A 17,550-nucleotide genomic window follows, 5' to 3' on the forward strand; every position below is an offset into this window, starting at 1 on the left:
GGGGAATTAGGATGAAGCAAGGTTATGAGTCACCTAATTTTCTTACCTACCACTAAGGAATTGAAGCAATAAGGCAATCTTATTGAAAGAAATAAATGTTATATCATGCTCTTTATTCACTTGAGGGCTTACATTGATTCATAAGCATTCATTAAAGCATCCTCATGTCTTTGCAAACAGCAGCTGCCTGGTACTGTACTTGATTTTATAGGAGGAGACTCTTCTGAAGCTTAATAAAAGTCAGAAAATGAAGAGGACCCACAATTACACTTCACCCTCTGTGCCTTCAGTTTTCCAGACATGGCTTGTGGAAATTCTGGTTTGGATGGCTATACATGTTAATGTGTCTTCTCCACGGAGTATATGGTGTTCCTCTGGAAGGAATAGTCTCGCTTTCCCCTAAGAAACATCAGTGCTTCCATGGACAGCCTTCCCATGACACCACCTGTCATCCTTGCTGACTCTTTTGTCTCCGTGCCTGGGGAGCCTTCTATCACTAGCACAAAAAGTGGTTGGATCCATCTTGACCCTGCTTTCTGCTTTTCAGATTCACTCCTCTGGATCCTTGTTGACTCTCTTAGCCCCTCCTCAGGTGCATACAGAGATTTGCTTCATTTGCCTAGACAAGGCCTTTAAAAAATGCAGAAATCAGTCCACTCTTATTTGTATGGGGTAAATGCTAGAATAATTTTGGAATAATTACATAAATAAGAAAATAATATATTAGAGAGAGAAAATGCTAGCAGAAATGGGAGAACTCAGTAAATTCTCACCAAAGACTCAAAGCAGAAGTGGAGCAAAGGTGACTTAAACAGAAAGCATAAAGATTTAGAAATAAGTCAAACATATTAGCTACCACAGTAAATGTAAATGAGTTCTTTAAAGGAGAGAAGACCACCAGTGTAGTGTGGGTGGACAGCTGGGTAAAATTTAAAGTAGAAATTATCAGCAAGAGCAATAATTCTACATTTACATGTACTTCCCAGCCTCCAGACATATAAAGCAAAATTTGGGAAAAAAAAAGACACGAGATACTACTGATAAAACCATTCTCATAGGAAGAAATATGAATATAAACTGCCATTAATTGATAGGCAAAAAAAATACTAATAAGAATAAGAAAACATAATACAGATAGCTCAGTTGAGTGGACACGTGCATATATGTATTTGGCAGAAGTTCAGGGTTTTTTTTTTAATTAGGTATTTTCTTCATTTACATTTCCAGTGCTATCCCAAAAGTCCCCCATACCCCCCCCCCACTCCCCTACCCACCCACTCCCACTTCTTGGCCCTGGCGTTCCCCTGTACTGAGGCATATAAAGTTTGCAGGACCAATGGGCCTCTCTTTCCATTGATGGCCAACTAGGCCATCTTCTGATACATATGCAGCTAGAGACATGAGCTCCGGGGTATACTGGTTAGTTCATATTGTTGTTCCACCTATAGGGTTGCAGATCCCTTTAGCTCCTTGGGTACTTTCTCTAGCTCTTCCATTGGGGGCCCTGTGATCCATCCAATAGCTGACTGTGAGCATCCATTTCTGTGTTTGCTAGGCCCCGGCATAGTCTCACAAGAGACAGCTATATCAGGATCCTTTCAGCAAAATCTTGCTAGTGTATGCAATGGTGTCAGCGTTTGGAAGCTGATTATGGGATGGATCCTGGATATGGCAGTCTCTAGATGGTCCATCCTTTCATCTCAGCTCCAAACTTTGTCTCTGTAACTCCTTCCATGGGTATTTTGTTCCCAATTCTAAGAAGGGGCAAAATGTCCACACTTTGGTCTTTGTTCTTCTTGAGTTTCATGTGTTTCGCAAATTGTATCTCATATCTTGGGTATTCTAAGTTTCTGGGCTAATATCCACTTATCAGTGAGTACATATCATGTGAGTTCTTTTGTGATTGGGTTACCTCACTCAGGGTGATGCCCTCCAGGTCCATCCATTTGCCTAGGAATTTCATAAAGTCATTCTTTTTAATAGCTGAGTAGTACTCCATTGTGTAAATGTACCACATTTTCTGTATCCATTCCTCTGTTGAGGTGACATCTGGGTTCTTTCCAGCTTCTGGCTACTATAAATAAGGCTGCTATGAACATAGTGGAGCATGTATGTGTCCTTCTTACTGGTTGGAACATCTTCTGGATATATGCCCAGGAGAGGTATTGCGGGATCCTCCAGTAGTACTATGTCCAATTTTCTGAGGAACTGCCAGACTGATTTCCAGAGTGGTTGTACAAGCTTGCAATCCCACCAACAGTGGAGGAATGTTCCTCTTTCTCCACATCCTCGCCAGCATCTGCTGTCACCTGAATTTTTGACCTTAGCCATTCTGACTGGTGTGAGGTGGAATCTCAGGGTTGTTTTGAGTTGCACTTCCCTAATGATTAAGGATGTTGAACATTTTTTCAGGTGTTTCTCATTTGGTATTCCTCAGGTGAGAATTCTTTGTTTAGCTCTGAGATCCATTTTTTAATGGTGTTATTTGATTTTCTGGAGTCCACCTTCTTGAGTTCTTTATATATATTGGCTATTAGTCCCCTATCTGATTTAGGATAGGTAAAGATCCTTTCCCAATCTTGGTGGACTTTTTCTGTTATTGACAGTGTCTTTTGCCTTACAGAAGCTTTGCAATTTTATGAGGTCCCATTTGTTGATTCTCGATCTTACAGCACAGGCTATTGCTGTTCTATTCAGGAATTTTTCCCCTGTGCCCATATCTTCAAGGCTCTAAAACCATCCTGCTGCAGTCGATTCTTAGGCTTCTGTGTTTCTGACAGCCTTCAGACTTTCAAGAACTGCTAGTTGTGCTTATCTAGTTAACAAATATAGATAGCCCCACTTGTTCCCTCAAGTCCTTAAGCCACATCTAAAGAGCTGTTAAGTAATTCCACAGGGCACAGGTGACAAGGGAAAGTTAGTAACAACCAATTTTTAGAGATAGCAAAGAAGATGGGACGTTCTAGATAGAACAGCATTGACTCTTGTCAGTATCCCTGACAATTTGACTGAAATCATTGTAATTGGAGGGATAGCCATACTAGGCCTACATAAATAGGAGGCAGTGATGGACTGAACACAGGAAGCCAGTGCATTGATTTGGGAATTAATATTTGAGCACAGTGACTCTACTTCCTATAATCCCAACATTTGGGAGGCCGAGGCAAGAGGAGTGCTGGTAGTTCTAGGATAGCCTCGATTATAAGGGGAATTCTAGGCCAGTCTAGGGTAAAGAGTGAGTTAGAGTCCAAAAAAGCAAAACAAGCAAGCAAAATCCCCCAAAATACGAAACAAACAACAACAAAAACAGGAGAAAAAGAATTCTCACTGCCCACAAGTTGCTGACTATATTGTAGAAGATAAAGTAAGTAGATGACAGTGTTTCCCAGCAGTGATTCCCCACTGTACTAACTACTGAAGCTAAGTAATGCTGTCTTTGGAACAAAGGGATTAGATTAGATAAGAGGTTAGAGCTCAGCAAGAGAGAGTTTTTAGGGAAATCATTTCTTGGAGTTTGAGTTCCAGGAATAAGAAAAAAGCATAAGCTGGGTGTTATAAAAGTAACTTTTATTCTCCTGAAGCAGTTGTTGTCTTGAAGGCTTACTGCACCATTCTACTAACCTAGGTCTAGTCCTGGAAGCTGCTAGCATCTTATCTAGGCCTAGAATGTTTTCAGCCTCTGAGATTTACTGCTGAATAAGCTCACCCTTTCTAGTTTATTCTGAATTTTGGCTGGCCAGTTCAACTCAGCTGTTCTGGCTCCAACTCCTCTTCAAGCTGACTGATTCGATCTAGCTTCTCCCAGTTTCTGACTGCTAACTTTAGCAATTTGTTCTAATCTTCTGACTCCTTTTTCTCTTTTTCTAACCTGTCTCTGTACAATTGTCCCAGTAAAACTTTGCCTTCTTGTTGTGCTCACCTCGTCCTGCAAGGAAAAACACAACACTGTCAGATTCTTCTCAACAGCTTTATTCCAGGAACGCCTCGATGCTACAGGAACCCAGGGAGGACTCCTTATATACACCCCAGCACTGGGGAGGGCTATGTGTCCTCCTGCAATTGGTCAGTCTGCCAGCACTTTAATTTACATGCACCCGCTGGGGAGGGGTTGGCGCCAAATTCGGGCTAGCGCCTGCGCAGTGTCATTGTTTAAGGCAAAGGTGTACCAGAGACTGGCGCCATCTTTTAGGCGCAGGCTGCCTACACCTTCTCTCTCTACACTGTTTCCTTAAGTACCTTCCCTTTTCTCTTTCTTCTTTCTTTTCATGAGAGTTGGGCATATCTATTCTGTCAAATATTTCTCTGATTTATCACTTTGTCTGCCACTCAATTAGACAGCACTTTCAAACAAAGGTGCTTTCTTCTACAAACTAACTTCATTGTTTGGAATTAAAGGTGTGTACTAAGGGCCTGTCTGTATTCCAGCCAAAGGGATTAAAGGTTTGTACTAAGGGCTGAGCCACACCACAACTAGGAACAGATTTTTTTTTTTCAGTAAAATAACACAATCTTGGAGTTCATAGTGTGATCAAATATCCTGCAACAAGGTATGGAAACATGTCTCTGTAATTCAGGACTCAGAAGACTGAAGAGGCTAGATTTAGGCCAACTTGAGGTACAAAGTAAATTGGGGGTCAATCTGGGCTGTATAGTAAGATGCTGTATCAACAACAACAACAAATATATACATACAGCTTTTGGTTGGCTTAGCAAGTAGAACTTCATTCCTGACTCATATTGTAGGAGAGAACTGAGTCCTGCAAACTGTTCTCTGACATCCACATGTCTAACAGGGCTTCTGTATATCTACACACATACACAAATACTCACATGCAAAATAAATAATTTTTAAGCCTTAGCCTACAATACAAAATACCAGTGTTCAGAGCATGATGAACCTCAGCAGGCATCATGCCTACATGGACCAAGCTTCCACTGAGCCCTGAGCATGTGGAGCTGTCAGGAAGGCTCACTCAGTGGTAGAATGCTGGTCTAGTATTTGTGAGGTCAAAGGTTGGATCCTGTGTGAGCAGATTGTATTAAAAATGAGTGTAGAATTGATTGAAGAGATGAAAACAAACAAAAAATAGGTATTTAAAGATGTGACTATGTGAATGACATCTGAATCTGTGGCATTATTCTATATGAGACTGAGTAAAGGATGATGGGAGGGAGGAGAGAAGTGTCTTGAGGGTCATGGAGTATTTGAAGGCCCAGGAGATGGAGAATTGGTAAAAGAGAGAAACCAGGATATGTCATCCCTGGGGTCAGAAAATGAAGCATTTCAGAAAGGAGGTCTAATTGCCTAAATCAAATGCTGCTGGGAACTGAAAATTAAATGCTGTAGCTGGTCCACTCAAGAAAAGGGCAGTGGGCTGGAGGCTCAGCACAGTGGGGGCTGAGCTTTTGTACACAGAGCCAGATTTGGGCAGTTTCTAGAGTAGGAGTTTGAAAACTAGAATGAAAAGTCTCGGCTGCTGAAGGTTTGGAGAATACACCTCTCTGTGGGTGTGTAAAGGGTATGTGGGCAATGAGGAGGCAGAACTGTAAGGAAAGGGTATGTGGAAGAAGTATTCACTGCCCAAAGAAATTCAGAAGCTTAAGAAGTAAGAAAATATCATGTAATGTTTTTTTGCTGCTAGCTACTGATTATTCAATAGAGTGTAGGAGAAATACACTTGCTATGATGTAAGCAAGCACGCAGGTGCCTTAAATGCATTTCTGGCACTCAAGAAAAACTACTTTTCTTTTTTCAAAAAAAAAAAAAAAAAAAAAAGAGAGAAAGAAAGAAAAAGGAAGGAAGATAGATAGATGGACAGATGGATACCATGCCCTGGCGAGATTGCTCAGTGGGTTATGACACCACCTGCCAAGTCTAATGATGTGTGTTTGATCACCAGGACCTATGTATATAAGAGGAGGAAACTGATTTCCAAATGTTATCCTCTGACATCTTCACTTCATGGCATGTCATATGCACACACACCAATACAGATATCAATAAAAGCCATCAAAACAATTTAAGGGGCCAGCAAGGAAAGGTACTTAACAGGGAAAGGCTCTTGCTACCAAGCCTGAAGATCTGAGTTAGATTCCTAAGATCCATGAGGTAGAAGGAGAGGACTGACTGCTGCAAATTGATCATCATGAGAGTTTCCTGGTTGCCTGTTATCATGGTTCATGTACACACCCACATCCCACCTGCTTCTTTCACACACACATATTCCAAAAGTAACGACAAATGAAATGAAATCCAGAGGCTCATGGTTTTAGGAAGTTTAAGAGTTGGTCAGTTTGGTCTTCTTCAGCCTTTAGCCACCCCAAAGCAACAGCCATCTCACAAGACATTTGTTTCAGAGTATGAAACATTCCACTTCAGAATTGCCTGTGTGTTAGAGGATGTGCTTGGGCTTTGGACTGCTAACACAGTCCCTCTGTCCTATGGCCTTTGCCCACACAGGTTTTGATAAGCTACCCACACTGCAACAGAATCTACCTACTCACTTTGTCCAGGCATGAACCACATGCCAGTGCAGTGCATGCTTAATATATTTAACTCACTAGAGAAATGCAAATGAAAATATCACATTATACCACCCTTTACTGAGGGGAACAAGTGGCACTTTTGTGCTCCACTCAGGGTGAGGCTGCCTATGTTGGTTCATGGAAATGCCACTTCAGAAAATGGACTCAGTCTCTTCTTCACTGGAATATGTACTGAGCATGCACTTAGGATACACAGGATCTCACTCCAGTTATTTACCAAAGAGAAATGTCAGTATATGTTCACACAAATACATGCATGTGAATGGTCCTGGCAGTTTTATTCCTTGTTACTCAAAATAGGAACTAATTTACCTAATCTTCATCAGAAGAAAAGATGAACTTTGATATATCTCAAAATGGAATGTTAATCAGCAATCAGAGGAACAGACTCCTAATGTACACAATCTTATGGAAGAATCTCAAGTGTGTTCCTCGAAGTAAAAGAAACCAGGCAGAAAGGCTGATTACTAGAATTCCATTTAAATGAGATACTAGAAGAGGCAGACCTGAAAGGGTTAGAACACAAAGCAGTGCTTATAAAGTGCTTAGGATGAGGAATGGGGCTAACTGAAAGGGTTGTTCCTCAGACAGATGGAAGTGAACACTGTTGTGGTTATTGGGGATAAATGGTGACTGTTACATGGCTGCATGTATTCCTTAGACCTAAAGGGGGTGAAACTTCTTAGTATGCAAAGTCTATGCTCAGTAAACTACCCAAACCAACACAGATGTCTCTGTACCCTAAGACTCTGGGCCACCTGCTATCATGGTACTCATCGTATTTAGAATCTCCCTCATCTTGCCTGCTTCATAAAATCTTCACATGATCACCCCAGTTGTATATCATTTCTTGTTGGGCATTCAATTTGAAAGAATCAAGTGTTTGACCTTAACAGATTATCTTTTTCTGTTCCATCAAATTCTAAATAATTTTTTAATCTTAATTTCTTTACCAAGAATTCATAAAATTTAAGTACAGGTAATTTGCAATAATGCTTTAAAAATACTATGATGATTAAGTCAAGATCATGTTGACACTTTCTCCACAGACAGCAGAGAATGCCTTGCAGACGACTGTAGCATTATTGCTGGAGGAAACCTCACTGGTTGGCACCCAGACTCCGCTGCTGTGTTATGGCGAAGAGTCTTGGGAATCCTTGGAGATGTGAATAACATCCAGTCGCCGAAGATCCATGCCAAAGTTTTTGGCTATCTCTATGAACTGTGGTACAAACTGGCCAAGGTGTGTTCTGATGTTACCTTTTATACTAATCCAGAAAAGTTAGCTTGAATCATTTAAGATATAAACTATTGACCATTTCTGAAATGCAAATTAGACATTTAGAAGAAGTATATTTGATTGCTCAAGAATAAATCATAGCATCTGAGGTTTTAATGCTTTACTAAATGCCTGAGAGTTATTTAGTCCAAATGTATGTTAGTAGAAAATAGTAAAATAGGATACTATATGGTCTCATTATTCATTTTAGTAAAGTGATATTATTTTGATTGTAAAAAGTTGGGAAATAGAAAAGCAAGAAGATACTTATATATCCATTTTATAGGATAACCAGTATTGATATGAAAATATATTTATTTCCATAGATAAAAACATTTTACAAAACTAAGAGTTTACTCTTAGAACAGATACAGATTTCATCCCGACTTTTATTTTTATACTAAATATATTTTCCATTATTAAATATTTTTTCAAAACATGACCTATATTCATATAGCATAATTTATGAAATCATTTCTTACCACCCCGGGGTTCAGAATCTCTCTAGGTATTCACACATTAGAAGAACAATTCCATTCTTTTGTGTTTAGAGTTTCAACTACATGTAGTAAGCAAAACACAACTTAAAAGGACAAGAATTCTCATAATAAAAGAAAAATCTGTAAATACTACACATTTCTTATTCCTTGTATAAAAAATGGGAGTAGTTTCTTAGCTGTACAAGACAATACTGCTATATTGTTGTAACAGTAGAATGTTACCTTGCCTAATTCTCTTTTGAATTAGATACGAGATAATTTAGCAATAAGCCTGGATAACCAGTCGTCTCCATCTCCTCCTCTCTTGATCCCACCACTCAGAATGTTTGCATCATGGCTATTTAAGGCAAGTGTTTATTCTTTATTGCAATTTCCTCTTCCCTTCTGAAATTGAGTTTAAAAACTCTAATTGCCCAAGACTGCATGTTTTGAAGACAGGCTGGGTCTTACTACAGCCAGCGCATCCCACATCTCTAAACAACTCTTCAGGAAAACTGAGAAGTAAATGAAATGTTGAAATGCTCTGCATCTGGACTTGATTTAATCTGGAAACATCATCTCCTTGGCAGGCTACAACTCTGCCAAATGAATACAAAGAAGGCAAACTGCAAGCTTACAAACTGATCTGTGCCATGATGACCAGACGCCAGGATGTTCTGCCAAACTCTGACTTCCTGGTGCATTTTTACCTTGTGATGCACCTGGGATTAACCAGCGAGGACCAGGTATCCTGTGATTCCTTTATCATGGTGTGCCATAATGGGAAACTGCTTGTCACACTTTATATGTACCAAGGCTTCTGAAAATATACCAGAAATGCTTAGATCCTCAGTAGTTTCCACTTTCACACATTGGTCTTCAAAAGTCTGACCAGGGCTTCTCCCATTCCTGCTTCTTCCCCTCACCATCTCTGCATGCACTAAATCTGAACTTTATTTTACAACCCATATCATCCAGTCTCTGCCTCTATTGTCAACTTGAAAATACCATCTCAGATACTTTTTCTCTGTGGTTCTGGTCTATTTAGAAATATTTGGAGATTCATGTTTTAGTAGTTGGATTCTTTTTATGAGGTACAGTTTTCCTATGAACTAAGGGTTTTGGTAGTTCTTGATGTGGCGTTACTTTTATTTCTTCCAAAGAAGTAGACATTTGGTTAAGTAGGAACAAAAAGGTTCAAGGCCTTCACAAAGCTACAGTCCCCTTTGTAGATCCTGGATTTAGGATTATAGGATGTGGCCATTATTTGTCCTGCCTCCCTTGGGAAGTCCCCTATCACTTGTGAGGACAGGAAGAGTGATCCAGATAGGCATATGGACTTTTGAAAAATGCTATTATTATCTTCTCCCTCTCTCCCTCCCTTCCTTCCTTTCATATGTGGGGCTGTGGGCATTGTGTGCCACAGCTCAAGTATGGAGGTCAGATGGCAACTTGCAGCAGTCACATGAGGCCTGGGGATTAAATGTAGGTCATAGATTTAGGAGAAAGCTTGGCATTTATTTATTTCTTTTTCTTTAAAATATACTTCTGTTTTTCCCATGCTGGAGAAGTGGTCACCATATTCTGTGGTTCCCAAGTACAAGCTTTGAGCTGTAATCATTGAGCTTTGTTTTAGCCATTACCATACTGTCCCAGTGAGTTGTTCTTGTCATGTTTGCTCTAAACAGCATTGGAAGACAGTGATAACAGCATCTGGGATTGGACCCACAGCTTCATTCACTTATTTCAGTAGATGTCTAAGTAGGGATATTGTGTACAGTCACTTGTATTCTCTGCTTAACTATTCCCAGCTGACCCTGCAGGTAGAAGCACCTCCTACAGAAATGATGACACCTAGAAGATTAATGGGTAGAAACAGGAAAGAGAATCAACTCCAAAGATAGTAGTGAGCTCCCTCAGTATAGGCACCACAGTAGGAAGGTTGACTTAACAGTGCTCTATGTTAAAATAGTATTTTGATAAAGATTCTTCATGGAAAATATATGATTTGGAAATAATGGTCAACTGTAGAATTTTCTGATATAACAGCAACAACAATAACAAGAATAACAAGAATAACAACAACAGAACTGAAATCAGCACAAAGTAGTAGTCCTAGAATGGGTTTTTTAGGAAGTTGTGTAAGAGCTGAGTTTGAAATCATGCTCTGTGTGAAGGTGTGTTGGTGTGAAGTGGAGGAGTGAAGCAGGAAGTACTCAAAGTAGCATGACTATGTCTTTATGAATTGTTTGAAAACATTTTATTCAGGAAAGGTGTTGAGATTATATACTTAAAATTGTCTTCACGTTTCAATGTACATCATGTTTTCAGTTAAAGGAAGACAGTTGTCTTGTAGACAGCACAATGGCAGCAGGAGGCCCATCAGTGCAGACATTAGGGCAGAATGGGGATATCATACATCTCTCGTCTATAATCACCCTATTGTGTGCACCACTAGGAGTCTGGATTTTTATGTGGCTTTAATAGAATTAACTATTTTACTTTAACCTTACAATTATTACTATATATTTTAGAAGCCCCAACTGTCTGCCAAACAGAATTACCCTAAAGTGAACTTTATTTCTTTGCCAGAAGAAATTTACCCAGAGTCCTTCTAATGAAAGAAACCTTTCTTAGTTAAGTAAGAAATGTCTCTGGTTAATTAGTTTAACTTTTGGCCCACATGTCTTAAGTAGATCATGGTGGTTGTTTTAGAAGTTATATGTACTTCTGGAAACACACGCTATATTCATTATAAAAAGAAAAGAAAACATTTGCTACAGAGAATACAGTTAAATTCAATTTTGTAATTGGTAAGCCGTGCACCTGTGGCTAGTACCATGTCAAGGCTTGTTTCTATTCTGTGAGAGTTGCAAAGAACCACACTTCCATCTATTGTGGCATGAAAAGGATTTGTTTATGCAAAGGGAGAAGTCTAGAGACTATCCTTGGCTTTAACAAGAAATAATAGCAAATACTAAGTTTGCTATTTAAATTAAATACATAATCTATAAATAATGTGTTACATGAATAATTAAATGCAACAGTTAGGTTAAAATATTAGTATTTTAATTTAACCTTTACTAGTTTTATTTTACAGAGAAAACACAAGATGTGTTTTCTCCTTTGGCCTCTGGATGGCACACTTGTCTGCTCAACTCAGTTAAATAGTTCAAACCGGCCAGAAGAGCCAGAACCCTGTGACAGTGTGTGTGCAGCATGGTGGTTTACCAAATGCTTCTCCTAAATCTGATAGAATTGGGGTTGTAGCCACAGTGCTCAGTGAGATGCTGAGATGCAAACAAGTGCTCAGACATTAGATATCTTTTCAAATGTACCTGAGACTCAAATGCAAAAATTATCCTCTCTCTCTCTCTCTCTCTCTCTCTCTATATATATATATATATATATATATATATATATTATATAGACCATATATATGGTACACAAGACCATATATATGGTCTTGTGTACAATCATGTAAAAAGCATGACTGCATCTAATACGATACTAAATTTGTTATGTAAGCCAAATAGCCAGAATGCCAAATGTAGTACTTCTAAAACAACATTTGTAAATAGTATTAGTTACATCACTAACTTATTTAATAGGCAGCATAATGGCCTTCTCAGATAGCCTTTTCTCTCTCACTGTGATGTAGTGTGTGTTTGTAATGTGCATGATTGTAAAAAAAAAAAAAAAATCCATAAAATGGAGGGGTTTTCCATGATAAAGATTCCCCACCTACACCCTAGTTTTTTTAGACAAGCTCTCAATGTAGCCTTGGTTCACTATATAGATTATGCTGGCCTCAAATTCATTGAGAACTGCCTGCCTCCCAAATGATGGGATTAAAGACCTGTACCACCATGCCTAGTCCTGGATTTTTTTTTCAGCGCTAGTTATCTTGTCACTGGTTCAAAGCCATGAAGGATCTTCCTGTTGCCTCTCCAGCCCAGCAGCACTGTGCCTGGAATATTGGGGTGAGGTGGAGGTGAAGCATGTTCCTGTCTCCTAGTGCCAGCCCCTGTACCAGGAACAGTGTGGTGCCCCACTCATTCTTCTCCACACATAATATCTGCCCTATTTTATGGATAATGAAAGCACAAAACATCTTGAGAATTTTTGCCAAATGCCATGTATTCAAAAGGATGTTAGAATTCACAGAAAAGCTTTATGGACCCACTGGGCATGTCTTTTCCATTGACGGACAGCTAACTTGTTAGTCAAACACTCCTTGATCTCATTCCTCCCTTGTTCGGTTTTGCTGGGCCACATTCTTTCCACTTCATAGTCCTCTCAGCGTCCCCTCTGACCCGCAGCTACCTTCCCAGTTGCTGTCCCTTTCCCACTTCTCTTCTAAAGCTCTTCTTGGTTGCTCTCAGTTTGTCCTAATGCTTAAGCAGCTTTTTCACCTTAGTCTTCCCCAAAATATTTTGACATGAAAGGAACTATGATTTGGATTTATTAAAAACATTTCCTATTAATTTCATGATTATTTAAAACATATGGAAAGATCAATACGTGTGAAATGGAAAAGGACAGTTGAGGAAAGGAATTTTATTTTCATGTTTGTAAGAACATATATCAAAGACTGGAAAGTTTTCTTTTCTTAAAATAAGTAAACTATTTTTTAACAATGACTTACAGATTTACCGTCTTAATGTAATTTAATTTGTCTGTTATACATCAAAGTTAAGTTCTCTTTTAAATGCAAAACTTACAGTAATACAAAGTTATTGTTACAAATTTGCATATAGAAATTTCGGGAAATGTGGATCTTTGTCATTGTAGTCTGTAATGTTATATTATCATATTTTCTAAGGCAGAAAAAAAAAAAACCAGCATGAAGCTTTCCGCAGGTGAAGAATGCATATAGTTCTGCTCTACAGTAATCATTAACATACAAATTTGAATCATATCAGCATAATTTTTGATGAATATGATAAAGTGTAACTGTAAAGAGCCTTCAGGAGGGCTGAGTTTTCATCTTGGCCTTCATGTCTTAGCCAAGTCATTTGGCCTCACCAGGCCCTGGTTCCATAGCATAAGAGGAGCATAATTATAGAGTTTTACTTCCTTTAGTAAGTCTGAGTCCTTATGTGAAGATTGAGGGCAATTAGTGCAGTAGCTCCAAGCACCTCATGTATTTCATTTTTCCAATAATTGAGTGCTGTGTTTGTTTCATTACCCATCTGCCATCTTACATTTTAATATAATGATCTGACTGAAAAACATACAAGTGGAGAAATGTCTACTCCCTGTGTTGTGGGTCAGACATAAGTAGTGATTACTTTGCTCTTTATACTCATGATCCAGGAATGTCTTGTGGACCTATGGTCCTACTTGCTTTTCACCTAAGTCAGTGATAGATGCTAGAAGGCTGAACTTTGAATGAGCCAGACTCCTTGCAACTAGTTTGGCATAGTATTTGAAAGACATGGGGAATAGTGGGACAGCATCTTGAAGGAGCTGGGCCCTCCAATCTTTGGAAGTTCTGCCCAGACACTAGCATCACTGCAAACAGCAGGATCTCTGCTAGTGCCAGCCTTCTCAGCTTAGAGTGTAGCTGTGTGTGTCTGCTATCTTTTCCTTCACTGCTGAGACTTCTTTGACACTTCTGGAAATTCTGTAAGCCAGCTGACACTGCTGTCAATTGTCCTCAAACGCTCTGCAAAACAGATTGTGTTGTCTACATGTAAGATTCTGGCATAATCTACAACTCTGCTCCATAGTGCTGCTGAGTCCTGGAAATGCAGGATCAACAACAGTTCAGTTCATCTCCTACATACATCTGCCACATTAACTTACCCAACTGGGGTTTTTCTCTTTTAACTTTAGTCACTTATTTTGTAGCCAATAATATGTCGCTTGTTTTAAGAATATTTTAACTTGCTCTTTGAGTGTACTTTTTAACTATACCAACATTAAAAATATATATAATTTTAGGTACTATATATAGAGGATTATTCTATCTTAGAAATCAAAATAAGTTTATGCTTTTTCTTAACGGATGTTACAGCCTCCTCTCAAGAGATATATGATGGAATAATATAATAATAAACAGTCGGTTGTAAAGAGATCCCCAGGGTCTCCTCAGTGAGTGTAAGACTCACGGGTGAGCTATGAAAGCAAGGTGCAGGGGTGATCCTTGTAAATTGGCCATACCTGGCTCTTCTAATAACCTCAGACAGCCTGCATCATGCAGTGATATGTAATCATTGCATCACCTTTTCTCAAACAAAGAACTGCTCTTTGCTAGAAATTTACCCTTATAACTAGAACTTTGTGTGCTAGCTATGTATAAGTTCTTCAGCATAGTTAAAGCTAAACTGATATGAGTATTCACTTATGGAAAAAGAATTATCATAGCAAACCCAGTGGAAGGCAGAGACTTATATTTACTTGTCTTGTTTGTCTCATATCAAAGGGAATAATTTCATTACTTCTCTGCCATGCTGATTTTGTATGGTAAGCTATTTTTACAGAAATCTTGACTCGGAATTTTAATTCAGTGCTGGCACAGTAGAGTACACACTTTGCATTTAGACATTTATATGACACCTAGTGTATAATCTTGATGTTCACAGTATAAGACCTCACGCTATAGAAGTTTCGTTTTAAAAGAATTTTTTTTTTTTTTTGGAAAGTAGTGATTTTTATTTTGACCTATTTTTTGGTCATTACAATCCCAACTCAAAATTGTATCCCAATTTTTTCCACACAGTACCACTGGCTCATGACACAGGAACATTACTGATTTACAGAGAATAGCCACTTTTTCTTTTATAGCTTTTCCATGAATGAGAGATTAAACAATTTTCCAGATTTCTAATCTCTCAGGGAAAAAATAAAAACCAGGACAGATGATAGTTCCACCATGGTTTCTACCAGAGAACCTGGGGATTCTGAATGGTGTAGAGGAATTAGACTTCAGGGATGAAGTAATAAAACCCGTAAAACTATTCACAATTGTCGTAATTTCAAAACGGCTGGACAGAAAATATTTATCATGTTCTAAATTTCTCACATTTTATAATTATATATTTTATATAATTTGAATATGCTATCTATGTGGACTAAGAAAATACAATTATAAATTTTACCCTAAATTTGTTAATATTAATCAGATGTGTGATTGTTCCATTTTAAAAAGAATTTTTAAAGCCATAGTTTTGTACTATGAGGGGGAAAGGACTAATCTGAATCTATTCCTGTTGTAACAATGGATCTTGTATCTCCATGCTTCAGGATATGACTTCAAGATGGCTTTAATATGCAGCCTTTATAGATGACAAGCCTCAAGTTGATACCTATGAGACCTGAGAACAGCACTCAGTTTTGCTTCTCACTAGCCGTAGGGTACTACCTGAATGGGAGTGCTCATGGATGAGGTATACTAGAAGACTCTAAGATCCTTGAGCATTCTTGTATTTTCTAGTTACTTTTAAACATTTTTTTATTAGAGTCATACCATCCTTTCTTTTGTTGTTGTTATTGTTTATTCAAGAACTGTTTTACATTGGATATTTTTTTCTCATCATTGGTAAGTATTGAGTTTTGAAGGTATGAAATGCATAAGTGAGTATCTGTAATATCCATTAATTTGAACAAAGAACCAAATAACTGGTATTTGGGTGTCAAATGTTCTTGTAGCTAAATTGGTTGGCAAATGAAGAGATTGGACTTGGCAGGACTTGGGAGGGTTTAAAGAGTAGCAGGATTTACAAGACAAGATGCAGGATGGGGGTTTGCATGTCACAGGACTCAGGAAATGCCCAAGGACCAGAGAGCAACTTTGACTTAGTGCCAGATAATTATGGATGAAATAACACATGAACATGAGTAAGCAGGGTAGCACTGTAAAGAGCCTCTGACTGTCTGGATCGTCAGAAGGGCCACGTATAGACCATGCAGGCATGACCCTTGAACCTTGCTTGCATAGCTTACTGCTCAATCTTCCAGTCACTGAGTAGTTTTCATCCCACAGATAATGGAGGGCTTTCAGTGGTTTTGAAGCAAAATATTCAACATGAGTTTAGAGAGAGAGAGAGAGAGAACCGTTGAAGGACCTTACACCACAGTGGTTATTTGGGATAAATTATAACCATGAGAGAATGATGATAGCAAGAACAAAAAGGGAATTATAATAGCACAGGAACAAGTTAACAAGGGTTAGTGATGACTGAGACATAGATTGTGTGTGTGTGTGTGTGTGTGTGTGTGTGTATACATACATATATATGTTTTGTGTATATGAAATATTGGTGAACAGGTAAGGTACTGTATTGGACAGAAAGTATTCTGACAAAGGTAGAAGAACACACAGACAGTGTTCCCATTGCTTCTCAAAGTCAAGTGCAGTTCTGAAGGGTGCTATGAGTTGAGGAAAAGAGGGAAGGCTGATGCTTAATCATACATATGGTTCAGTGTTAAGCATTTAGACAATTCATGCCTCTACCTTCCTTTACCTCAGATGCCATAGCAGGAGGCACATGTGTGTTCCCAAAGAATTCTTTCCTACTAGAAATTAGAGATTTATGGAAAATATTTCCAGGGACATTTTCTATACCTAAAAATACACATTTTTTAACCCTGTTGGACTTAAAACAATTGGTATGTAATTATAAATTTACTTTGTTATTGCAATAGAATATCTAAAGGTTTTTGATTTTTTTTCTTAGTTTTGTTACTATGTATTTTTAAAAATAATCTGACACTCAAAACATTTAATCTCTTTAAAAATATAATTGCATTCATTTAAATTCACTTGATTCAGATTAATTTACCCAACACAAGGGTTTACTTCAGGAATATGCAAAACTTTTATGTTTTAGCAAGGATTGATGAAAAACTAATAGTTATAAGGATAGGTGGTACGTGTTCCTCTCACTGTATATATGTACCTAAGTCAGAATGGTAAATGGACACCACCTTGTAGTGTCTAGGGCTTTCCAAGTATCTCTCAAGTTTTATGAAAAAGTACCAGCTATAGAGCTATTAAACTTTTTCAAGAAAAATAAATTTCATTAGACTTCACTCAGCTATCCAGTCATAGAGACTTCGGATGGGTGACTGCAGGAAACAATTGGATAGAAGGGTTTTTCTTTCATTTTATAGCTATATAACCAATAATTATTTTTGTTAATCTGCCAAGCCCACTTATACCTCAATAAGGAGAGTGGAAATATGTTGACAGTGACAGACAGCAGAGGTTTCAGTTATGAGGCTTCCCATGTGGGCAGC

General features: G+C 38.4%; 1 protein-coding gene across 2 annotated transcripts in view; it reads left to right on the forward strand.

Moving 5' to 3' along the window:
- Positions 1-17,550, forward strand: part of Ralgapa2 (Ral GTPase activating protein catalytic subunit alpha 2) — a 267,925-nt gene that overhangs the window by 110,331 nt on the left and 140,044 nt on the right. For both annotated transcript variants that reach the window (XM_029473906.2, XM_029473907.2), the window contains 3 exons: positions 7,596-7,789; positions 8,573-8,671; positions 8,895-9,050. In XM_029473906.2, coding sequence (XP_029329766.1) covers positions 7,596-7,789; positions 8,573-8,671; positions 8,895-9,050 — 449 coding nt within the window. The remainder of the gene's footprint in view (positions 1-7,595; positions 7,790-8,572; positions 8,672-8,894; positions 9,051-17,550) is intronic.

The sequence above is a fragment of the Mus caroli genome, unplaced genomic scaffold, assembly GCF_978045245.1.
Source record: "Mus caroli unplaced genomic scaffold, Mus_caroli_1 scaffold_2, whole genome shotgun sequence".
Classification (NCBI taxonomy): domain Eukaryota; kingdom Metazoa; phylum Chordata; class Mammalia; order Rodentia; family Muridae; genus Mus; species Mus caroli.